Source organism: Thunnus thynnus, chromosome 9, assembly GCF_963924715.1.
Source record: "Thunnus thynnus chromosome 9, fThuThy2.1, whole genome shotgun sequence".
Lineage (NCBI taxonomy): Eukaryota > Metazoa > Chordata > Actinopteri > Scombriformes > Scombridae > Thunnus > Thunnus thynnus.
Genome location: NC_089525.1, coordinates 24,624,292 through 24,649,783, shown reverse-complemented (window position 1 = coordinate 24,649,783; position 25,492 = coordinate 24,624,292). Strand labels below are relative to the sequence as shown.

The 25,492-nt window shown below is 36.9% G+C and overlaps 3 protein-coding genes and 1 long non-coding RNA gene across 4 annotated transcripts; 1 reads left to right on the top strand and 3 right to left on the bottom strand.

The window, feature by feature from the left end:
• Positions 1–1,150: 1,150 nt before the first annotated feature.
• On the bottom strand, positions 1,151–3,840 carry LOC137189773 (immunoglobulin kappa light chain-like). Its single transcript, XM_067599830.1, has 5 exons — positions 3,771–3,840; positions 3,279–3,623; positions 2,818–3,162; positions 2,329–2,428; positions 1,151–1,373 (listed from the first exon to the last, which is right to left on the bottom strand). The coding sequence occupies exons 1-4, from the start codon at positions 3,811–3,813 to the stop codon at positions 2,331–2,333; spliced, it is 831 nt and encodes a 276-aa protein (XP_067455931.1). The 5' UTR covers positions 3,814–3,840; the 3' UTR covers positions 1,151–1,373; positions 2,329–2,330.
• Positions 3,841–7,864: 4,024 nt separating this feature from the next.
• LOC137188700 (uncharacterized) lies at positions 7,865–11,201 on the bottom strand. The gene is made up of 4 exons (XM_067598327.1): positions 11,194–11,201; positions 10,068–10,474; positions 9,718–9,936; positions 7,865–8,081 (listed from the first exon to the last, which is right to left on the bottom strand). The coding sequence occupies exons 1-4, from the start codon at positions 11,199–11,201 to the stop codon at positions 7,984–7,986; spliced, it is 732 nt and encodes a 243-aa protein (XP_067454428.1). The 3' UTR covers positions 7,865–7,983.
• Positions 11,202–12,121: 920 nt separating this feature from the next.
• Positions 12,122–14,859, bottom strand: LOC137188791 (uncharacterized). Its single transcript, XR_010929520.1, has 4 exons — positions 14,804–14,859; positions 14,289–14,633; positions 13,939–14,157; positions 12,122–13,542 (listed from the first exon to the last, which is right to left on the bottom strand). It is a non-coding gene; the product is annotated as an uncharacterized lncRNA (long non-coding RNA).
• Positions 14,860–20,997: 6,138 nt separating this feature from the next.
• LOC137188790 (signal-regulatory protein beta-2-like) lies at positions 20,998–23,409 on the top strand. The gene is made up of 6 exons (XM_067598386.1): positions 20,998–21,066; positions 21,199–21,531; positions 21,809–22,165; positions 22,353–22,484; positions 22,617–22,675; positions 22,775–23,409. Exons 1-6 carry the CDS (start codon positions 21,024–21,026, stop codon positions 22,895–22,897), a joined length of 1,047 nt encoding a protein of 348 aa, XP_067454487.1. The 5' UTR covers positions 20,998–21,023; the 3' UTR covers positions 22,898–23,409.
• Positions 23,410–25,492: the final 2,083 nt, after the last annotated feature.

The window sequence follows — 25,492 nt, the reverse complement described above, 5'->3', positions numbered from 1 at the left end:
CCAATTTAAATTCATCTATTGGCTGGGGAGTGTTTGATTAAACATATTGTATTTTTGACAGAACTCCCCATGCACAGCCAGTATTTTCAGTCAGGTGCTGGTTGGTTACAGGAACATATAAGCTGTAAATCAAAATTAACCACCAGACACTGAGATGACTTTACTGTGACTTTATTAGGAGCGAACAATGTGTTTCGCTCAGTGCTGAGCGAACCTGACGAAGCTACAGGCGAAACACATTATTTGCTCTTGAGATGACACAGTAAAGTCATCTCAGTGTGCGGTGGTTAATTTTAATTTCATACTTTATTTATATTTTAAGCTTTATTCTGTTATTTCTGTGCATTTGCCGAAAGAATTTAGTTTGCTCTTGTTGATAAAATCACTGAAGTGCCAGAGTGACACTGCTTCAGAAACATACGTGGTTCTGAGACATCTATTCTCAGCACAGCAACACCAACAACTCGCTTTTTGTTCCTCTCCCACCTGTGCATCATGTGTGCTGCTCTTGGCACCAAAACACACAGACAAGCAGAACAAATTCAGCAAACAGTCGGAGTGTTGCTTGCGTTGGTCACTATAATCAGTAACTAAAGGCTTCTGTCTCTCCCACTTGGTCTCTCAGCTGTTTCTCTCTTTCTTGCTCACTGCCTCTCACCAAGATAACCTGATAGTTATTGAATCCAAATAACAATCAGCAAGCCAAGTAATCCACAAAAAGCTTCAGTATAATACTTCCATGATCATTTTGGGGAGGCTTAGCCTCACCTGGACTCTTATTAACGCCACCTATGATTTGTATACATGTATTATATCAGTATATTCTTTATAATTTTTAAACTATTATCGTTACCAACACCATCAAATATGGTCATATCACCATACTAATAATGTTTATCAAAATATGATAAGATACAAATATAGAAGAAAGAAATGCTAAAAGGAATTAATGACAATAGTGATGATAAAAGTAAGAATGGATCATTTTATGTAATTTTGAAGAGCAAGATGAGAACGACAAGAAAAAAAAAATGAAGGAAGGAACATCTGGTTAAATTCTTTTTTTTTTCTTTTTAGAATATTTTTTATTTAGAAACATCTTTTAACAAACTCAAGTTAAGTGTAAATACATAATCCACAACTGATCTCTTAAAAAATAAAAAAAACAGTTACACACAATTTATCTATACAAGTTGAGATAAGATTTTTGTAAGTCGATGGAATTCACCTAAATAAAACCGATGGTGCCACTTTGTGTGACTATTTTTTTATTATTCTTTGTATATGTGAAAACAGTGCCAGTCTTCAAACACACTTCTTGCTTTGTAGAGAAAGCCAGTGATACAGTAGTTCAGTGCCTTGGCATCACCACCCTAAAAATAATAATAATATATACTTGAGATTAGAGGTGTTGATCATAGCTAATGGAACAGTTTGCATAATGTTTGAATGAAAATCAGTATACCATCTAACCTCAATGGCACATGATTGTCCCCAACTCATACAGGAGCTTAAAGGATTATAAAGTTTTTTGAAGAAAATGATATGCACATCAAAATCAAAATGAGAATCACTCAGAAATGCTAATTACCACACAATTACATTCTCCTCACAAGAAGGAGAATTTCTCCTGTATTAGGGGAAAACCTAATACACCAGATTCAGAGTTATCCTTAAGTAACTAAATACTGAAAACTAAACACATGTCAGTGACTAAGATTAAGATCGGCTCACTGGAACAAAGAATGTTCATGAGTCTTTGGACAAACAAGGCTGACCCTGGAGAGTCAATGGTCATAAAACAACAGCCTCTTATTCACAGTTGTGGTTGATAGTCCCAATTTTCTGACTTATTCATACTAATAATGCAATCATAACAAAACAAATGTGGTTTGTGACCAAATAAAATTTCTCATGCCATATTTTACTGAAATGTAGCCAAAGCATTTCCAATCTTGGGGCCAGTTTCCCAAAAGCAGTTTGTAGGCATTATTTATACACAAATGGTGGCAGCATGTTTCACATTACACACATTACACACATTTCACATTACAAATGATCTGCAATTTGTGAGTCCTACATGACTCTCACATGCTGATGCAAAGGGTGCAAGTATGGTGGGTTTTTTTTTCTGATTAGTGGAACATCAGTCGATCAAAATAAAGATATAATGTTACAAATCATAACTAGTATGCTGCAAAATTGGTGAAACAGGCCCCTCGATGTTGTATCCTTGGTTGGTTTTCAGTGATATCGTGGATTGTGGTAATCTGGGATTTTTTAATGATTAAAAAAATCTATAAATATAACTCATGTTATTAAACTTACCATCAGTCTCTAGAATAAATAAGAATGGCTATCACAGCCACGCAGACAGCCAAAAGTATCCCAAGCACAATGATAATTGGGTCCCATTCTTGTCCTGAATCTGAAAAAAAGTCCAAGCAGGTATGTAACTCTTTACTCCTCATTTACTTTTACGATATCAATTATTTTCTTCTGCAGTAGCTAACTACTGCAGAAGATATCTAATTTATCAAATTCTATGTAAGCAATAACAATAACATTTTTTAATGATTTAAAATATATATTTTAAATGAAGCATTTCAATTTACAGCATTCAGTACTAAGGGATGAGGTATCAGGCATGAACTGATAATTGACCAATCATAAATAAATAAATAAATAAATAAATGAATAAATGTATCTATCAAACAGCAATTTTTTTTAATCAGACTAAATCTTATCAAATCTATCCACCCTTAATAGTTAAGAATCATTAAAGATTTGAAGACAATAAGGACCTTAAAAACATACTTATCTCCACTTGAACTCCTACACCAAACAGGATTTCTCCACATGTGACCACAGCACAGTAGTAAGTCCCAGTATCAGAGGAGTCCTGTATAGTTTTGGACAGACTGTAGACACAGCTCCTTTCCACATGTTCATCACTCCTGTCCTTCTTAGTGTAAATGATGCCTGGGCGTGAGTCTCCTGATCCAGCTCTGAACCAGTACACACTGTGTTCATCTGGACACAGATCTGTGTTTTCTTTGTTTTTGGAGAGAAGTGAACACTGAAGAGTCAGTGCATCTCCCAGCTGGACTGATGCTGTCTCCGGACTTTGTTTCACGTAGAAAGATGCCTGTTGATTAAGATCTGCGTGATTCAGTAAAAAAGACATTAAAAGGAATTAATGATTGAAATTATGTGTATGACTTGAAAACGTTGTGATGACTGACAGCTGCATAGACACGGAGAGTAAAATATTTTACCGTTCACAGCCAAGAATGTGCCTTCACCAAATGTCGGTGAATACGCCGTTCCATTCTGGCAGAAATATGTTGCTTCATCCTCTTTGCTTACATTTCTAATGGTGAGGAAGTACTCAGCATATCCCTCTGTGACTTGGAAACGTGAATTCTCAAATTGTCCAACAAGTTTTATTTGAGTATAAGTTCTTGTAGCAACTGTTTGGACCATATATCCAAGAGACTGCTTGTACCAGTGAAAGAACTTCCCCTCCTTCTCAGAAACTGGGCATTGCAGAGTAACATTCCCACCAACTTCAACCACAGTCAAAGAGATTGGGTGAGGAACCTCTGCAGTTTGAATCAGAGCTGAGAAAAAGAGACAAACAAAAACTAATGTACTACACAACAAGACAAAAACAAATGTAGAGTATTTGCCATTAGAAATAACATTGTGAAATGTAAACAATGGTTTGCATGAATATCTATCTCATATTAGTTAAGAGGTGCACTTACACGCCGTACTAAGAAGAATCAAAGCAGTCAGTCCTTCAATCATTGTGGTAAAAACCTTTCTATTGCACAACTCATGCCTCTCTAACCAAATGAAAGATTCAGTCACAAGATCATCAAAGTCTACAAAGCGGAAATGATCCTGATTGGTTGAAAAGCAGAATGTGCACTCCCTCCAAAATTTAGCAAATTCATGATGCAATTTCAATGACTCTTAAATGTACATGTATTGTTGCTTTATACTATTAGATGATAGTTTGAAGTTCCAAAGCAGTTTTGTCACTGACCCTGTTTACACCTGGTATTAACATGTGATCTGTATCTAGACACATTATCTGGATAATGATATCCAATCCATGGGTCTTTGTATTCACACCTGGTATTAAAATGCATTCTGGTTATCTTAGTTGTGTCCACATTGCTATTGGATCTCGATATGCAAATTAGCTAGGCAGAGCAGGCGAACTTGTCAACAAACATGGCGCATCAAGTCATGGAAATCAGTACCGTAGATTGCCATCACTCATTTTTTACAGTGGAAGATCATTGATGTGTTAAGAGAGCTGGATACTGCACCGCCACTCAGCATTGCTGACAATTTTTCTCAGTGGTCTTTTGTGCTACTGCAGTGAAAAAAATCCCATGTGACCCAAAAAGCATTTTCCCCCATAGACCACTATTATAAAAGAGACATCTGTAAAACTGTTGACAGAACAACTCGAACATCCAACAATGTCAATTATTACCATGAAGGCCATGAATGTTTTATATTTATAAAACCTTCCAAAAGCCTAAAAAAGAGAATTTAATGTGTGTGACATCATCCCAGGGTAAAGTCTGTGGGCCGAGCAGGAACGCATGGGTGTGGCCAAAGGGGAAAACAGGCGAACAATTTTCATTTGAGTGAATAGGCACCATCTTTGAGTCCCGTATCCAGTTCCTATTGCATATACACCTGGCATGCTTAGCCACCTCCAAATGTGGTCTGGCTGACCTGAGCTGACCTGCATTAACATGTGTTTTCTCTTGTCCAGATAAGATATCCGGATACAGGTCACATCTTAATACCAGGTGTAAATGGAGGAATTCCGACCACTTATACCCCATTTACACTCACTACTAAAGAATCCATCTAGAATGATCAGTAAGGGGCAGAGACATTAGTTTAATATCTAATTCTGGGGTTATGCTTGTGTAAAATACTAACAGTGCTCAATTCACCTTAATTAAATCTGGATCAATATACATAGGCAACAAAGCAAATTACTTTTGCATGGACAAAGTCTACATATTATACTAATTCAGCTTGTTTAAGCAAACATGAAAATGCTTAATATGTTGTTAAGACAGAACCTGTCTGCTCTTACTTGTGCTTTAATGTTGCATTTCCTCATTTGAACTGCTAGTGTCGGTGGGTAGACTCCATGACTCAGCACCAAAAGACATATTGGGATATCGTATCAAGTTATTCCAATGCAGTGGTGTGGATTCGAAATGAATTGCTGTGATTAAAGGATGTCTAAATTTAGAGTTTATACTTTTCCAACATGTAATAGCTATGGACATGGCAAAATTGTACTGGTTATTCCTTAAATTATATCCCCAAGAGAAACTGATCAAGATGGAATAGAGAATATGACTTTTACATTTGAAAAATAGTTTCAGAAAAAAAGTGTCTGGGGAAAACTTTTCTTTGTTCTCACAAGAACTTCATAAAGGCAATTTTAATTAGTGTCTTGAAAGCAGCAAGAAAAGCCACATTCAGCAGCTACACTGACAGACAAAAGCTGTGGTGGGCTTTTGACCAACCACCAAGGCTGTTTACTCAGAATAGACCCGAGGCCCCAACAGGATATGTAATGAGGTCAGAGGTGCAAGAAGGAAAGAACTGCAAGAAGCACATTTTATTTTAACCAGTGGACCTGGCTGTTTTAGTTTTGTTTGCCTTTGCATGTGCTAATTTATAAATTATATAATTGTCAAAAAGTTCTATTTTAAGGAGCATATGCATCTTTACATTTGTTCCTTTTTTGGTTTTTGTTTTAACAGCAAATGTATAATTCATTTATCTTTGTTTCCTATTCAGTCCCAGCATCACATGGGGAGCTTATCTAAGCATCCATTGGAAAAAAATGTAAGCAATCAAGCAACACCCTCCACTCTTGAAGGTATGGATAATAGGAATTTGTTCTTTCTATTTCTTTAGCTTTACCATGTGATGCACAAAGGATCGGGGAGCTGGGAACAGGGAACATCTTAAAACTTTTATGAAGATAATCAGGCACTACTTTGATTTTCCTAAGCGTCAAAACGTGCATCATTCAAGAGTACAAATGTGCCACATGCATTGAACTTCACACTGCTTATTAAGGGAAGTGCAAGGCATGATATATTTATACATTATACTGCAGGTGCACCATCAGGCTGAGATACAAATATACCAAGAATAAGTCAGCACTCAACATGTGCTTTTACTCATACATTATAATACACTGTTCTTAGTCTACAATATTACATATATTGTGACAGTTAAGGATTTGTCACCAGTAAATGTAAAAATGTCGGTGTGTTCTCTTCAAACAAACAAATGATGTTATGAGGAAGAAAGGCTTGCAATAATGTTTCCCTCTGATTTACCAAATAAAATAAGTAGGTCAACACTTTAACCCCTAAATTCCACCGGGCGCGTGTGCCACTATCGCGGCCACTCTAGTCAATGTATCCGATTCCAACGGGCGTCCCAGAAGCGGCTCTCCGCTGCGCTGCGCTAAAGATAGGTGCCTCGTCTATTTTTTACGGAAGCCGCGTCAATTTTTAAAATAAAACACCCCGTGCAGACTCCTGGTCATATATCAACAATAAACGCAATTAAAACAGATGAATAAAGAAACCATTTAACTACGTAGCCTACTTAACCATAGAAGAAGCACAAAAATCAAGGAAAATTACCAAATCAACAAAAGCTGAGCAAGTTAACAAAATTGGGCAGTTTAGTTGCCCTGCCACTGCAATAATTACAGCAGCCTTAAGGGATTTTATCAGCTTTGACTAGGCTGCTGTAATTACTGTAGTAGGAGTGCAATTGACTTTAAACGGCGGAAGGCTTCCCCACAGTGAAGACGCTTCGCTTCTGACACGCTCCCAGTGGAATAGGGCGCTGTGCAGAGGACGGAGCAAAACCGCGTCGGAGCCGGAATGTGGCACACACTCGGCCGGTGGAATCCCGGGGTAAGATGGGGAGATCACAGATCGGACTAATGCTCTAGGTGGGACCAGTGAATAAGTAGCACTTCCCCTTCCCTTAACAAAAACCACCAAAGATAAGCAAACCCCAGACAACAAGAAGAACACAGGGTGACAGTAATGATAATAAAGACAGAGGTTGGTGGAAAGACACAATAATAATATTAAACACGAGTTTAAAGGGGATATAACATGCTTTTTGTGATTTCCTGTCATTTATTATACTGTAATGATGTTAGATGTCTATGTCAAAAATAGTTAAAGTTCAAAAACATGGACGCTGGCCAATCAGAACAGAGCATGGATGTATAAAGAGAACTGGATGCAGGAAGACTGCCAGGCTTTGAAGCAAATTTGACGACAGGGCATGATGTATTTATACAAAACTGTGTAATTACAACGTCACGTGATGCACACTGGCTCAAAAAGACTTTTTCCCATAGACTTACATTGTGAAAGAGACGTCTGTAAATCAGCAGATAAATTTTTCTGAGCGTCACAATTTTTCTGAGGTTGCATCGCAACCCCACAGCCTTTACTTTTATGTGAACACAGAAATGCTAGAACATGCTTTTCTCTGAACACCCCTCTTGTATGTATGTGAACATGCGCAGGTGTCATTCAGACATAAACACAATTCACATGACTGTCTCTTTTGTACTTGTATGGATTTTGAGTATAATGTTTCTATGTTATTTCTTTCCATTCGGAACAGGACAGTAGTTGGATTAATCGTCTTGCAGACACATTTTGAGTTTTGTGAGGCGTGCATGTCAACCCATAACATCCTTCTCTGTGTAGACCCACAGAGATGTTTCCATGTATCTTCCTAGAACCATGATTACGGTCAACTAATCTCGAGGAACAGCATTGATACACACTTAATACATGTTGAAATGACTTTATTACACATGCTGAAACAAAGAGCTATTTGTAGAACAGTTGGTGCAGTGTCCACTCCTATAGCTTCCAGTCACTTTTGGTGTCTTGAGAAAATAAGGATGGCAATCACAATCACGCAGAGAGCCAACAGTATTCCCAGCACAAGAATAACTGGGTCCCATTCTTGTTCTGAAATCAGAAAAAAGTCCAAGCAGACATTTAACTCTTTACATATACCTCATCTTTCATGATAAGATAGGATATCATTTAATCAGTCAACAACTATATAATGGAGGATTATACAACAGGTAGTTCTGACCAAGCAATCTGATTGGTCAACTAGACATTTAGAACGTGCTCAAATCAGCATGACAGCAATCCTAGCTGTACTCAAATGAAAAAATCCTCGTCAATAAAAATATTATTCTGCCGTTAATTAAAACTACAGATCGTGACATTACGCTAACAACAACAGTCATTTCTGGGTAGACAACTGGTGGTTGATTTGAATTGTGGAGATATGTGAACTTGGCAAACTTGTTTTTTTCTGTTGTCATTTTCAGCCGTAACTGTAACGTTTGAAGATATATAGTATAAACATGGTGGTCTGACCTATTTGACATTCCTGCTGGGTTTATTTTATGTACTGTGTTGCTTTGCTAGTGTCTTTGGTTTGTTTTGTTTTGTGGGGGCATCTGTGATGAAAACCCGGAGCGGAGTTTTGAGTTGTCTTTCTTTTATGTTTGTGAAAATGGATTGAACTGAACGGATTAGGGGTTGTGGGGAAAACAAAACGGACGCTTTACTGAGTGGATTGAACTCTGACACTGTGGGACGAATTACACACACACAAAAAATCCAAACCCCTCACCACTCTTTATCTTTACCTGGCACCCCCATACACAGCAAAACTTGGCCATTTCTCTTCAGTTGAGAGTATATCTCAGCTCCAACCCTGGCACCCTCCATCAGCTGTTCCTGTGAGTCGGTGAGATGTCACTACTAGCTTAAAAATGTATGTGAAGATTGTGGACATAGTAGCTAAATCTGTCCATTGAAAAAAATATTTTTTCAGCGGATATCTTAGTTACAACAAGACTGAGCTAGCAAAGCAGTTTTGTGTTTATAAGCAGGGACTAGAAATCGTCTTTGTTGTTAGGTCGTTACTAAGGGTCGGCCTACTTGCTGGAGTAGTAAACTAGGTTTCATTATGTCTACTGACGTGAGTGATTGTTTTCCAGGTATTAGTCATAATTTAAGTATCTCCATGGAAACGGGGATAAGACATGCAAAAAGTTTTTTTTATTTTTAGACTGAACTGCCTCACAATATGAATACATTTTGTTTATATCATTTATTTTGTTGGTAAATGTAGTATAATCACAATATTACACTCGAGGGTGTGCTTCACCGTAACTTTTGCTTAATTGCTTATGGAACTCGGTGCAAGCACCTCGTTCCTAACTGCATCACTGACATGCCAACAATGATGGTAAAGCACACCCTCAAGTGTAATGTTTCTTAAATAGAATAATGATTTAGAGCAAAAGAAAAACATTGCTATAAGTTGTCATGGTACCATTGTATACCATAAGTCATGAATAAATTGAATAAGTAACAGAAATAGAGGGTCAAAGGACAGAAAATGTAGTGTCTAATGAATTAAATTAAGTTTGAATTTCATAAATATTTCTTGCATTGTTTTAGCATCACAAAGTCATAATCATTACTAAAACTACCATTAGAAAAATAGCATTCAACATTTAAATGATCAAAACTTTATCATGCGTTCATAATCTAAATAATAGTGGAAAGATCAACATACCCGTCTCCCTTTCAGTCCTTTCACAAAACAGAATCTCCCCACATTGGACCGCAGCACCTCTGTAGAGCCAGTACACACTGTGCACAGCGGGACACTGATCTGTGTTTTCTTTCTTCTTGGGAAGAAGCGAACACTGAAGAGTCACTGATTCTCCCGACTGGACTGACTCCATCTCTGGACTTTGTTTCACATAGAAATATTTCTGCCGTTTTCTATGATCTACAAAAACATGTCAGAGGGGTTGTATGTTAATTTATTTTAGTGTGACATCGGAACATGAAATTGCTTCTAAATGTAGAATTATTGACACATGCATGACAGACAATAATGCTGAAATTAACATACTGTACCATTCACAGCCAGAAGTGTGCCATTAATAAAGGTCATTTCGTATGCTGATCCAGCTTGGCAGAAGTATGTTGCTTCATCTTCTTTGCTTACATTTCTGATGTTAAGAAAATATTGAGTATTGCTTCGTCCAACTGTGAATCTTGAGTTGTTAAATTGTCCTTTACGTGTGATTTTGTTAAAAGATCCCTCAGCAACAGTTTGGAACATATATCCAAAACTCAGTTTATACCAGTAAAACAAACCAACTTCATCCCCAGGGACTGGGCATATCAGAGTGAAATTATCACCAACTTCAGCCACAGTCAAAGAGATCTGTTGAAAAATCTCTTTAGTTTGAGTCAGACCTAAAGAAGAAAAAACAAACAATACCAGAGTTAACACATCAACCCAGATAGGACAACAATAACTTTAGAAAGGAAAACGCTTACAGAAACATTATAGCTTGACGGTTTTGGCATTTTCACACATACATTTGTACAAATAATTGTTAGCACTCACACTAACCAAACAACTGCACTTACAAGCTGTGCTAAGAAGAATCAAAACTGCCACACTTCCGTTCATTGTGGCACATCACTCTTCTTGCATAAATGATGTCTCCCCACCCAAACCGGACCTTTAGTAACAAGATGATCAAAGTCTGCAACGTAGAAATCATCCTGATTGGCTTAAGCACAAAAAATACACTCCACCCTAAATTTAGCAAAACCATGATTTTTAATGAAATTCACATGTATGTGAATATTTGTTATTTTGTTTGTTTTAATTGTTAGGCAAGTTGATATTTTTGACTGATATTTTTTTGTTTTTGATTTTATTGTTGATTTGTTTTAATTTGTACTTTCTTTTTCTTTAGCTTTACCATGTGATGCACACAGGAACAGGGAACTGGGAACAGGGAACATCTTAAAACCTTTATGCAGATAATCAGGCACAACTTTAATTCTCCTAAGCATCAAAACATGCATCATTCAAGAGTACACATGTGCCACATGCATTGCACTCCACACTTCATATTAAGGGAAGTACAGGTCATGATGTATTTATACACTATACTGCAGGTGCACCATCAGCCTAAGGTACAAATATACCAAGAATAAGTCAGCACTCCACATGTGTTTTTACCCATACATTATAATACACTGTTCTACAATATTACACATATTGTGACAGTTAAGGATTTGTCACCAGTAAATGTAAAAATGTCTGTGTGTTCTCTTCAAACAAACAAATGATGTAATGAATAAGAAAGGTTTGCAAAAATGTTTCCTTCTGATCTACCGGATAAAATAAGTAGGTCAACACTCTCAGATGGGGACATCACAGATCAGACTAATGCTCTTGTCACAAATATCTAGGTGGGACCAGTGAATAAGTTGCACTTCCCCTTCCCTCAACAAAAACCGCCAAAGATAAGCAAACCCCAGACAACAAGAAGAGCACAGGGTGACTGACAGTCAGTAACTTTAGTGGCTCAGTGTGTCTAATCCTTCTGTACCCGTAACTACTCCTCTAAGAGGCATTAATAATTATAAGAATAGCAATAATGAGGTGTTAATTCATTTGCCTGATTGAAAAGGTAGAAAAATAGTTTGAAGATGACAGCAATGTAAAGTAAGTGACATGATTTGTAGCCACATCTATTGTAATTTTGTCAAATTGGAGTGCAGAGATAAAAAATAATGATAATAAAGACAGAGGTTGGTGGAAAGGCACAGTAATAATATTTAACACAAGTTTAAAGGGGACATAACATGCCTTTTGTGATTTCCTGTCATTTATTATACTGTAATAATGTTCAAAGTCTATATTAAAAATAGTCAAAGCTCAAAAACACGGACGCTGGCCAATCAGAACAGAGTGGGCTCATCGGAGGGGAGCCTTAAAGAGACAGGAGCTAAACCTGCTTTTTGAACTGTAAGTCATGCAAAGATATTCAAGTAGAGCCCCAGAATAAAAACATAGACCTGGAAATGTGCATGATACCTCCCCTTTAATGCAACATTAAACCTCATGTTGACAGAAGGATATGTCACACTTGGGCTGTGTGGCAATGCAACCACACAGTGATGCGATGTAACCACACAGCCTGTACTTTCATTTGAACACAGAAATACTGGAACATGCTTTTCTCTGAACACCTCTCTTGTATGTAGGCGAATATGTGCAGGTGTCATTCAGACACAAACAGAATTCACATGACTGTCTCTTTTGTACTTGTATGGATTTTGAGTATAATGTTTCCATGTTATTTCTTTCCATTCGAAACAGGACAGTAGTTGGATTAATTAATCATCTTGCAGACACATTTTGAGTTTTGTGAGGCATGCACATCAACCTGTAACACCTTTCTCTGTGTAGACCCAGAGATGTTTCCATGTATCTTACTAGAACCATGATTACAGTCTAAAGTGTAAATACACAATACACAACTAATCTCGAGGAACAGCATTGATACACACATAATACATGTTGAAATGACTTTATTACACATGCTGAAACAAAGAGCTCTTTGTAGAACAGTTGGTGCAGTGCTTTATTCAGCCCATGATTGTCCCTCACTCCTATAGGGGCTTAAAGGATGATGGAGTCTTTTTCAAGATAATAGTATTTTCACCCAGGAATAATTACTGCATGATAGCATTCTCTTCATGCGTATCCGTAGATGATAACCTTACACCAGATGAAGAGTTGTCTTTGTGTTGGAGGTTCCTCTTTTCTCTCCTCCCCCTCTATCATTTCTCATTGGGTACCGTGGGGGTCTGGCAACCCGGAAGCCTTTGTTGATCCTTCCGAAGCCTTCCCTACACGCTGCTCCACCATTCCCATCTACCTGTCACTACTCATATGTTTCATAGTCAACAAACTATTTGTTTGCATCTCAGTTGATGATGTAGTCCTTGCCTTTGAATAACTTAATAAAGACCACACGCTGCAGTGACTTTAAGATGAAAGAGTGAGACACCACATAAAGGCTCACTGAACTGAAGAATAATCTTGATTGAACAGACCTGACCTTGTTACATCATAAAACAAAGCTTCTGTTTTTCATACAAGATTTTAATAGTTTAATAGTTCAATTTTCCTCACTTACTTGTGTAGTAAAAAAAAAAAAAAATCTAAATAGATGAATAATGTGTTTTGCGATAAAGCCAAATTTGTCATGGCACATGTTACTCATATGTAAACATCAAAGATCAATAATTCAGTCTCACAGTCTTCTTATTATGATGGTGAGTTTCAGAGTATTTTGAGCAGATGGCGTGATTTTGGGAAGTGGGATATACTCATTGACTCGTTATTGGGCAGCACCAAAGGGGTTTTTGATTGTTTAGTCCTGGTCATACCATGTACAAATGTTCTGAAGGGCTTCCAGTCACTTTTGGTCTCTTGAGCAAATAAGGATGGCAATCACAATGACGCAGAGAGCCAACAGTATTCCCAGTACAAGAATAACTGGGTCCCATTTTTGTTCTGAAATCAGAAAAAGTCCAAGCAGACATTTAACTCTTTACATATACCTCATCTTACATGATAAGATAGGATATCATTTAATCAGTCAACTACTTCATAATTGAGGAATAGAATAATGACAAAAAACATTGCTATAAGTTGCCATGGTACCATTGTATACCATAAGTCATGAATAAATTGAATAAGTAACAGAAATAGAGGGTCAAAGGACAGAAAATGTAGTGTCTAATGAATTAAATTAAGTTTGAATTTCATAAATATTTCTTGCATTGTTTTAGCATCACAAAGTCATAATCATTACTAAAATTACCATTAGAAAAATAGCATTCAACATTTAAATGATCAAAAGTTTATCACACATTCATAATCTAAATAATAGTGGAAAGATCAACATACCCGTCTCCCTTTCAGTCCTTTCACAAAACAGAATCTCCCCACATTGGACCGCAGCACCTCTGTAGAGCCAGTACACACTGTGCACAGCGGGACACTGATCTGTGTTTTCTTTCTTCTTGGGAAGAAGCGAACACTGAAGAGTCACTGATTCTCCCGACTGGACTGACTCCATCTCTGGACTTTGTTTCACATAGAAATATTTCTGCCGTTTTCTATGATCTACAAAAACATGTCAGAGGGGTTGTATGTTAATTTATTTTAGTGTGACATCGGAACATGAAATTGCTTCTAAATGTAGAATTATTGACACATGCATGACAGACAATAATGCTGAAATTAACATACTGTACCATTCACAGCCAGAAGTGTGCCATTAACAAAGCTCATTTCGTATGCCGATCCAGCTTGGCAGAAGTATGTTGCTTCATCTTCTTTGCTTACATTTCTGATGTGAAGAAAATACTGAGTATTGCTTTTTGCAACTGTTAATTTTGACTTGTTAAATTGTCTTTTAAGTGTGATTTTGTCAAAAGATCCCTCAGCAACAGTTTGGACCATATATCCAAAATTCAGTTTATACCAGTAAAACAAACCAACTTCATCCCCAGAGACTGGGCATGTCAGAGTCAAATTATCACCAACTTCAGCCACAGTCAAAGAGATCTGTTGAGGAATCTCTGCAGTTTGAATCAGAACTAAAGAAGAAAAAACGAACAATACCAGAGTTAAAACACCAACCCAGATAGGACAACAATAATTTTAGAAAGGAAAGCGATTACAGAAATATTATAGCTTGACAGTTTTGGCATTTTCATTTTGTACAAATACTTGTTAGTACTACCACTTATCAAACAACTGCACTTACAAGCTGTGCAAAGAAGAATCAAAGCCACCAGTCTTTTGGCCATTGTGGTACATCACTCCTCTTGCATAACTGATGTCTTCCCACTCAAACCAAAGCTTTAGTTACAACATGATCAAAGTCTGCAACGTAGAAATCATCCTGATTGGCTGACGCACAAAAAATACACTCCACCCTAAATTTAGCAAAACCATGATTTTTAATGAAATTCACATGTATGTGAATAATTGTTGTTGTTGTTGTGTGTTATGTTTGTTTTAATTGTTAGACTAGATGATATTTTTGACTTTTATTTTTTTATTATTTTTGACTGTCTGAAACTACATATAGTGGGCGCATGACCAAAGGTTACAATCATGGTGGCAATCTGCACATTGAAAGAACTCCATCTTCAAGACTGAAAATTGGAGACTGTCCTCCCAAAAAAATAATCCGTAATCCGTCACAATGGATCATAATGTCAGTCATCCAAAAACAACATATAGTTATGTTTGAGTGACAAATGCCATCTAGCAGCCATAGTGATTATAATTAATTAATTAATTCGCAATGGCCATACATATCAAATTGCAGGACAACCAATAGTTGTGGAGACGTTTCACTCTGAACCACATGTGTCAGTTTTGTTGTTGGAGAGACGGAGAAATAAACAGACAGCTATTAGGACAGTGGACTGTTGTAGGCTGACTCATAACTAATGGAAGTACTTAGAAACATGTTATGTTACATAGGTATCCTCAATCTTTAATTGAGGGATGCTTTAAAAATGCTGCATAAAAACATTTATTTGGTACCACTTGTCATAGCTGCATTTAATTCTGCTCCATAGATTAATTAATATTTCTTTATTCTCTCAAATTGTTTGTCTAATTCTGACTTCAGGTTGATGACTGTAACTGCACCATTAGAAGTGAGTGGAGAACTCTTATCTTCTGTTGTTTCCTGAGTCTGCTTTTGGGTCCACTTTCCAAATGGACAAACTCACTACCATTACACAAAACTCATTTAGTCTAGTGCATACATACTCAGAAGGTGGGCTCGGTCTGGATTTGGACTAAATAACACGAACAAAATTTAACTGCAACCTCACTTGGACAGCTTTTGTGGGACACATTCCTATCACATCACCTCAGCTGTCAAAGATAAGTTAGCAAAGTAGTTGTGGAGTGTAGGAGCTCCGGTCAATGAAGCTAAATTGTTTGTTCAAAGCTAGCTGATACAAAAAAAAAGAAAGGTTGACTAAAGAGACCATTGTGCTTAATTTGCAATGGCCATAATGAGGAGTGGGAACACAAAACACCACTATGACATCAAGCATGATGTGTGGAACTCATACCACAGCAAACACATTAATGAACACTTGCAGCAGTGTCTCCACCGGGCCATAGCACCTTTCTATCCTTATATTTAGTGACTTGGTGACACCATGAAGATGTCACGTCCCCCAATAATACAGAGATGCTGTTTATGTACAGAGTTCTAGAGTTTATGTAATGAAACATCATCATGTAATGCACCTTTACTGGACCTCTGATGCGGTGGAAACTCTAAGACTTGTATTTGAGCACCTCTGGTCTAGTGTCACGGCACTGTGTGAAAGCATGTTGCATGAGTGCCTGGAAAAAAGACAACCAAAGCCGCATGCAGCAGCTACACTGACAGATGAAATGTGTGGTAGGCCGTCTCTCTGCCTTTGACCAACCACAAAGGTTGTTTACTCAGAATAGACCCGACTATGGGTATCAACAGGATATGTAGCAAGGTTAGAGTTGCAGGGGAGAGGTACAAGAGCCTCAGCAGGTGCATTTTAGTTGAACAAGCTTATGTGGTTGTTTTAGTTTTACCAGCCTGTCTACAGAATTATTTATATTACAAACTGGGTCTGAAAGTTCTATTATAAGGATTTACAGAGGGAAAAAAACAGGCACATTTTTTAGATAGGCTACAGTACACCAGTCTGTAAATGAACCAAGACATAAGAACACATTCACACTAATAACTATCACAGACCATTTAGAGTCTGTTATGAGATATGGCAACCAGCAAAGATTCAAACCCATGATTTTTTGCTTTGAGATGACAATTGAATATTTTAATCAAGCAGCACCTGGTCCAAAGTACAACTGCGTGCGCACAAGAACAGATATTTAAATGGTTACTGGGGCTTTTTTTACTTGAGCAAATTCCTTCAGCAAAAAAATATACACTCTCACATACATATGCCACTGTCCATGCACTATGCATTGCACTGCTTATAAAGGAAAGAAAAACTGATGTGTCAGCCAGGTCCACAACACACTGTGATAATGTTTACTGTTTCTATCTGCAGTACATCACATGCTTCGTGTCCTTTAACTGTACTTTGCACTGTTGGTCTGTAAATATGCAGAGCCTGAGGAGATCTACTGTAAGTCATTTTAAGAGGACATACTTAACACTCGAGGCTCTCTGTGACATGTATTAATAATAATGATTGAAATAACAAAGACAGTGAGATCATGATTTTGTAGCAGAACATTTACAAATGTAATATGAAATACACTGCATGTTTTGTATGGTGGAGCTACACAAACAGATAAAAAGGAATTCAGCTTGCAAAAGTTCCTTTTGCGTGATGAGAAAAAAGTCTAAGAAAGGGTAGGAGGACGACAGTTTAAGCCCCTGCTCTTAACACGAATGTCCACCAAGAAAAAAGAAACCACTCACTGACTGTAAATGCATGCCTGTATATGAGCCCTGGTGAGAAAGAAAGGAAGAAAAGACCGTTTGAACTCACACCTTATGTTGAAAGCCAAACCACAACCATGCTCAACTTTCCATGCATCATTTGTTTGAAATGTGTGAGTGTGTGTGTGTGTGTGTTTGTCGGTAAAAGACCCCATAAAAACATAAAAACCCATTCATGTATGTATGTGTGTGTGTGTGTTTGTATATATATATATTTCAGTAAAAGTCTTCATAAAGATAGAAAAAATAGTTTGTGTTTGTCAGTAAAAGTCCCCCTAAAGCCATAAAAACAAGTTTGTGTGTGTGCGTGTGTGTGTTTTTGCATGCAAGTGTGTGTGTGTGTGTGTGTAAGAGGGAGAGAGCAAGTGAGACTCTGTTGTGTGTCTCAGGTGATACTACGGGAAAAGACTTTTTATTTGTATTACATTGTTACATTTCATGTGTTCATCACCTATTTCTTTAACTGTGTATGTTATTATGCATAAAGAATGACACAAGATTGTGTTGGTGAAATGATTCAACTTCATAGTAATTATTTGATTTTTGTGTTGTTGTACTGTCAAGTGTTCCTGTTATTTTTTCCACAACAGGAACTCACAATCTACACACATGTGATTTTATTACTCTAATCACTTTGCGTCTTTCGGTTACTGCCAGTAAAAAGCTTTGTGGTTGAAAGCTGTTGCCATGGTCTCTCAGTGATTAACATGTTGAATCAAAAAAAGGTCTTAGGTTCTTTATTTGTGGAGTTTGGACATTCTCCTCAGTGAAAAAAGCATTTACTGTATGACAAGTGAATCTGAAACTCTAAATTGCACATAGTATTAATATAGCAGATGACAGCTCTCCCCCACGCTGCTGTACTCTTTCAGCTGATGTGTTTTGATAATGCCTGACGGGTAAAGTGAGTGGCCTCATCACTGCCTGAATTTATCCACTCCTGGGTTATTTAAAATGGCTCCTCTGGTTTCCTTTTTGATTCAGTGTCCACATATTTATTAGGTTAATTAAAACCCCTGTTATTGACTGTAAGTAGTACAGACATGGTTGTAGGATAATAAAACATACACACTGAACTTGTGAACAAAAAAGGTTTCTAGTAAACTTTATCTCCTGTTCTGGTTTTCACCAAAAGGTGGCAGTGATGTTAATAGAGTGCAGATGGTTTGAAGCACCGTCCAGTGTTACAAAATCTCAATTCACAAATACTAAACATAGAAGGCCACAAAAACCAGACGGAGGCAGATTAAAGGGGAACTCCTTGATTCCACATCGTCTGTTTACAGGTCTTTGGGGCGTACTACTGTATATGTGAAAAAAGTTGTATAAAGCAAAGTATGATTAGTCGCCTGCTTGATGTCACATGAGGCCATTTTAAGGTTGGGGCTGAAGACTACAAGTGAAAATGAAAATAATCTGGAGGTGTGGAGTTAGAAAGAAGTGAGCTCATGAGACCTCTGTAGCCTGCTCCTCATCTTTGCTTGAGGCTTGCGGCTCAAGGTTACTTTTACCCTCTTTGAGCACAACACACACCTGAATCTCCAACCAAACAGTCAGTGCTCGAGTTGCATTATGAATAATGTATGCTGCAGGATTTGACAGGATTATATCTGGTTCTGCTGCATTGATGCAATGCTAACTTGATGGAGTACTCTTTTAAGGATATTAAATATAACTACCACCCATTAGTAGCACCACCGTAACACTAGACAGACTTATTCTATGTGACGCCCTACTTTAATTATATTCCCCACAGTAACTGTGTTTATATACTAAATCAGCGTTGCCAGATGTACGATAATGATCGTATTTATACACTAATTTTGACCTCTGAACGATGTACGATCAATAATGCCAAAAGTCCAATAATTCCGATAATATGGTCATTTTCTTAGTATTAGTAGTTGTAATTAGTCTAGGCTATCTCATTTTAATTTTATTTCTTGGCACGATAAGGACAGTAAAATATGGATCCTACGTCTGTGTTTATACATCTCTTCGCATGTGATGTCTTTCCAGCCAATCAGACTACCCCCTTCCATGCATCATATAACTATGTCAGCAATTTTTTATTTTTTTTTAAACAATGTGGCTAGATTTGTCGTCGATGTCAAGAAGTAGTTGGTCTCAATAAATATGTGTTTTCTGAAAATTACACATTTACACCTATTAGTTCTCTTGGTTATGACAATGATGGTCATTTTCTTCAAAATACAATGATTTAAGCCTCTGGTATGATACTTAAACATTTTCCATCCGGCAAAGCTGACTTTTATTTACTTTGTGATACAGAGTGACAGTTGGCTGCCTAGATAACTGGAGTTGCATCCAGGTAACTTATACTTTGCCAGTTTAACTTTATTTTGCCAAGGACAGACTACTGTGCAGTCACAGTGTTCATTCACTATGATAAAGTGCAGCGAAGGTGATGAGCAGATGGTTTGCAGTGAGAAAGACTGTTTGCTATGTGTGTTAAAGAACTGGAGACCATTTCTTCAGCTTGCTTAATGTTGTTCTCACTATCAACAATCAGAAATTTGTAGAAGAAAACACAAGCCAATGCTGACCAATCACAGTTCTTGTGGTCCCAAAGTGGTATCTCAGTAACTTCTGTGGTTGATACATGTATTGTACAGTCACATTTTTGAGGAGGTGGACTTTAGCTACAGTGTAGCCACAGAGCCTACACGCATAGCTGCTGCAGAACCATAAATGAATCTTATGACTTCAGCATTTTAATCAGGCTGACTTAGATGCTTGATTTGATGGCTGAAAATTTAACTTATTCCTCCATCACTATATTTAACAGGCCAACAATGAAAAGCAGCACAGCTGAAATGTTAAAAGCTAAATTTAAATATTGGTCAGATCCTCAGAAACATATCATCCATAAATTAAAGAAGCAAAAATAAAGACCAGTCTCCTTAAGAAGTATGTTTATATCAGACCATTCTGCAGTAACTAATTTCCATCAGTAGTGTACAGTTCATGTGATATGATGGAGCTTCTATCTCGTTATGGTACCAATATTGTGTTTTACCTTACCCATACTGTTGCCATGCACAAATATTGTAGAAATAATTTTAAACTGTTGACAATGAACATAAAAATTGAGTTTAAAGGCTGTTGGTTTAGTAATATGGAACAATCTGCTGAGGAAAACAATGACATTTTCTTCACAAGAGAAATAATGTTTAGCCACAATATACAGTAAAGACAACAATATATTTGTTGTGTTTACAGTAAGTGTTCCACTGTAAGGAACCCACCATGAAAACCAAACGTGAGAAAGCTGCTGGTGTTGTTTCATGTGTTTAAGTTGGAAAGTTTTGGGTAACATATTTCCACGGGGGTAGTGCAGTGAAACGCCAACATAACGAACAGCCAATCAGATTGCTCTGAAATTGTTCCCTCCCACTTAATGTGATCATATTAAAGTGAATTATCTTATGATACTGTCTAAACTGACTACTGTCTCAACTGATAAAACAAGAAAATGCTGATTGTATTTTCTATACTTCTCATGCTCAAAATTGGGCGTAAGTATATGTAGACGTCAGATTTACTCCAGATGTATTTCAAATAAATTGTCATTTTCTTGCATTAGTACATATGACATATATGAATGTATCTCTGCTGTTAATCTCTGCTCTGTTTGAATGTTTTTTCAGGATGCACCGACGATCACATCTTTGCGACAAAGACTGTTGGTGTTGGACAAAATGTGACTCTGACATGTACCCGCCAGAAATCTTGGCGATCAACAAACTTATTTTGGATCAGGCTTGTTTCAGGAACCTTTCCTGAAATTTTAGGTGGAACATTTGCCTTTGATTATGATGTTGTTAATGAGGTGACTCATCACATTACAACAAAACAAGGGCCTGGAACATTTGTTCTGCATATTAACAAAACACAGTTAAGCGATACTGCAGTCTACTACTGTATAAAAGTGAAAAAAAGCAACATGACATTTTTGAGTGGAACATTTCTAAGAATCAAAGGTAAATACAGCAAAAACAGCAACAAAAATGTGACATGTCTTGAGACTTGCAGAGTTATGTAGATATAAAATGTCATTTATAACAGCAATTTTACATTTAAATCGGCACGTTTACATAATCAACATGTAAGTCAGATTTAAATCTTTGTTTTAAGCATGATGCAGATTTTTGTCTTTTGTTTAAACATAAATAATTGTAACTTCAACACTCCCACTCTATAATGCATCCTAATCAAAATGAGTAAAACATATTTATTATTTGTGTTTTCATTTCCCAGGACCAGAACCTGATATCACTGCCATCACTCAAGACTTTCCATCTGATCCAGTCCATCCAGGAGACTCTGTGACTCTCCAGTGTTCAGTGTTCTCTGACTCTGAGAATAAAAAGTGTCCAGAAGAACACAGAGTGTACTGGTTCAGAGCTGGATCAGATGAATCTCATCTCAGTTTTATTTACGCTCATGGCAACAGCAGTGATGAATGTGAAAAGAGTCCTGAGACTCGCTCTCCACATAAATGTGTCTACAGCTTCTCTAAGAACGTCAGCTCCTCTGATGCTGGGACTTACTACTGTGCTGTGGCCACATGTGGGGAGATATTATTTGGAAATGGAACAAAACTGGACATTGAAGGTAAATTAATTTCTATATAATGGTGAGATTATTCTATCTATGTGTTTTATTAGGAATCAATCACAATCCATTTAGATCAAAAAACATTTGTTCTTCTTATCATCTTATGAAATACCATAAATTAGTTATTGCCATTTCGTAACCTTAAATTATTTATTTTATTTCTTTTTTTTTCATAAAACTTCAGTCGTCGGCAGCTGTGATTTAGAGAAGGCCAACACAATTATCTACGTGCTTTGTGCTGCTTTGGCTACAAGTCTGGTTGTAACAGCCTTCCTCATATATGGCATGAAGAGAAAATCTTGTGATTGTTGTAATGGTAAGAGAAATTACTCAGACATGAATCTATCTATCTATCCATCAATCTAACAGTTTTTAGTAACAGCTATAACACCCTTAGATCCACATCGGTGCTGTGTATAAGTCATATTATTATTATTTTATAATACAGCTGCTGTTGCTCTGCAAACAAATGCTGAAACAGCCAGTGGTGGTCAGCGAAGTCAGCAGGTAAGGAATTTAAAGATAATATGTAACTTTGAAAGCATGTTTTATCTGTTTGCACGTCCTTACATTGACTTGCCATCTCACAATATTTTATTTCCTCAGAGATATCAGGACTCATTGGTTTATTCTGGAGTAACCTTTACCAAGAAGAAAGCTGGCAAAGCAGGGAGAAGGAATGCAAAAGCAGCAGAAGAAAATTGTGTCTACACTACTGCCAGGGTTTAGAAGTTAGATTAATTCACACAAAAGATTTGTTGATTGATTCTAATATAAAGTTTTTCTCTGTCACATTATCTGTGAAAATAGTGTTTAAGTTGCTCTAGCACATGCCTTTCACCTCTGAACTCTGTCACATAATTATTTTTTTTATTTTGGATGAAAGTTTTGTGTGTCATTCTGTTTGTATCATTGTTTAATATCTTTGAATCCTATTACTTCAGAAAAGAAAATGAATCATTATGCTGCAAAAAATAACAACATTTAATAGTTAAACATTTGGAATAGTCTTTAGCATACCATATCTTTTGTATCTTGTTTAATATTTCAAGCTTGTGATGACACCCAAACTGGCATTTTAAAAGATCCATCTTAAAAGAGTTGGTTGGAAATTAATTTTTATTTTACTTTTACTTTCTATGTGCATGTTTACAAGAGTATTTATAGTATTTAGTCAAAAGTCTCCTCTTCTTTTACTTGAGTTTTGGGTAAAAGACTTGACAAATGATAATACACACAGTTTGATTTACAATAAAAAAAATGCAATTTGAAATTAATAAAGCATATAGCTTTCTACAAAAAACAATGTATGTATGAAGTATATATTATGGATGAATTAATCCTTTTTCAGTATTTCTGAATAACAAACTTACACAATTGGATAATTATTAAATTTCATTTAATATTTGCATCATGTTATTATTAATACTAAGACACTGGGACCTATTTTTGTGGTGATGCAAAGACCAGCATAAGCCAGAGTCCTGCACCAGGTCGGGTACCTGTGGGTAACCGATCTGGTAATAGGTAACCTGCAAAAAAGTTGTGTATTGAGTACAAAATATAATTATATAAATTCATGTGAACAGGTAAAAATTAACTAAATGCAGGCGGGTAGCAGGTGAAAACAAAAATGAGTCTGAAATGAAAATGATTTGCTATATTTTGAACATCAAAATCAGTTGATATTATCAAGTCTAATCAGCTGCCAGGTTTTTTTTTATTGTGAAATGAGGTGGAGCATTTCAGTGGATTACAGTGAAACTTCAGAGTATGCTGCAGGCTGTTATAAGGCATACAAGTGAGCAGTCATTATAATTATTATATGCAATCATTGTTAAGTGTGTGTGCGTGTGTGTGTGAGAGAGAGAGAGAGAGAGAGAAAGCACCGCAGTATCTGTGACTGCGTATCTGTGTGCTCACTGGCATGTGTGGATATTAGTGAATGTGCAGTACTGCCCTTCTTGCAGAGGCACAGATTATTATTATGCAGCAAATAAAAATAAAGTACTTTAAAGCGAGTGACTGTGTAGCCCATGTGCTTAATCACAGGTCGGGCTGCGTCATGGGTCTTATATTTACGGGTCTGGGCGGGTCCAGACTTTACATGGAGATAATTGCAGGTAACGGATTGGTTATGGTTCTGAGCTTTGCAGGTGTGGGTTTGCAAAATTGGACCTGTGCAGGACTCTGGTGTAAGCAGCACTTCGAATGTTTGATATTTTCCTGACCTTTGACCTTTGACCTTTGAACTCACTTTGCCCGTCTGTGTGGCATAGCACAATAGTGCACAGGTTGGAGGAGAGTCGCAAACAGGTGTGAGGTTCATTTAAATGAAGGAGCACAAAGCGAGTTGTTCTGTTATGGTTGGAATTTGATTAGAATTATGGCTGAAAAAGTGTCGGTCTGATGCATTCATATGAACACCTTCATCACCTTTTCAATCATTATTATAGTGCTCTTTTGTGACTGTGAAATGCAACTCTTTAAATTGTTCACTGTTATTGTGCTGACAATTCTAGTAGTGACTGTTTGGACCATATGTCCAACTTATAACAGTGAAAGAAGTTGTCCTTCTCAGAGAATAGACAATGAATAGTAGAATTGTCACCAGGTTCAACCAAAGTCAAAGAGATCAGGTGATGAACCTCTGCAGTTTGAATCAGAGCTGAAGAAAAACAAGAAAGACTTACTAGACAACAGCATGAAAACAGTGAAAAGAATACATTTTTACAAGACCTTGTTTCATATTTATTATTATCATTGCTCAGACTAAATGGTTTTCCACATCTAATGAGAATTGTACTTACATACTGCAGTAAGAAGAATCAAAGCAGCTAGATGTCGGATCATTGTGGTACAGCACTTGTCTTTCACAACTGGTGTCCTCTCACCCAGATGGAAGGTTTGGTCACAAGGTGATCAATGTTTACAAAGTGGAAATCACAGTGATTGGCTTGGTGTGAGTGTATTTAAAGATTGAGTTAGTTATGAAGTTATGTTTTTACCTTTATTTTGTATAGTGCCACCTACCAGCACACATACATAGCACAGGCACAAAGATGACCTGTGTATATTTCTTTTAAAGAAAGAGTTAAATTTCATTATTTCTTACCAGAACACATTTTGTGCTTCCTTAAGACATACTGTAACTCTTTCCTCATAAAACATTTGAAAAAATATTTAATTCATACTTTGAAACCTGTATTGTTTACAGTCATGTTTGCTAGCTAGCAGTGATCTTCTTCCTGTAGCAATACTGTGTTTCTAGCCACATTACCACCACAGAGTGTAGAATAATGTGAAACGGTCGGCACGAATGTG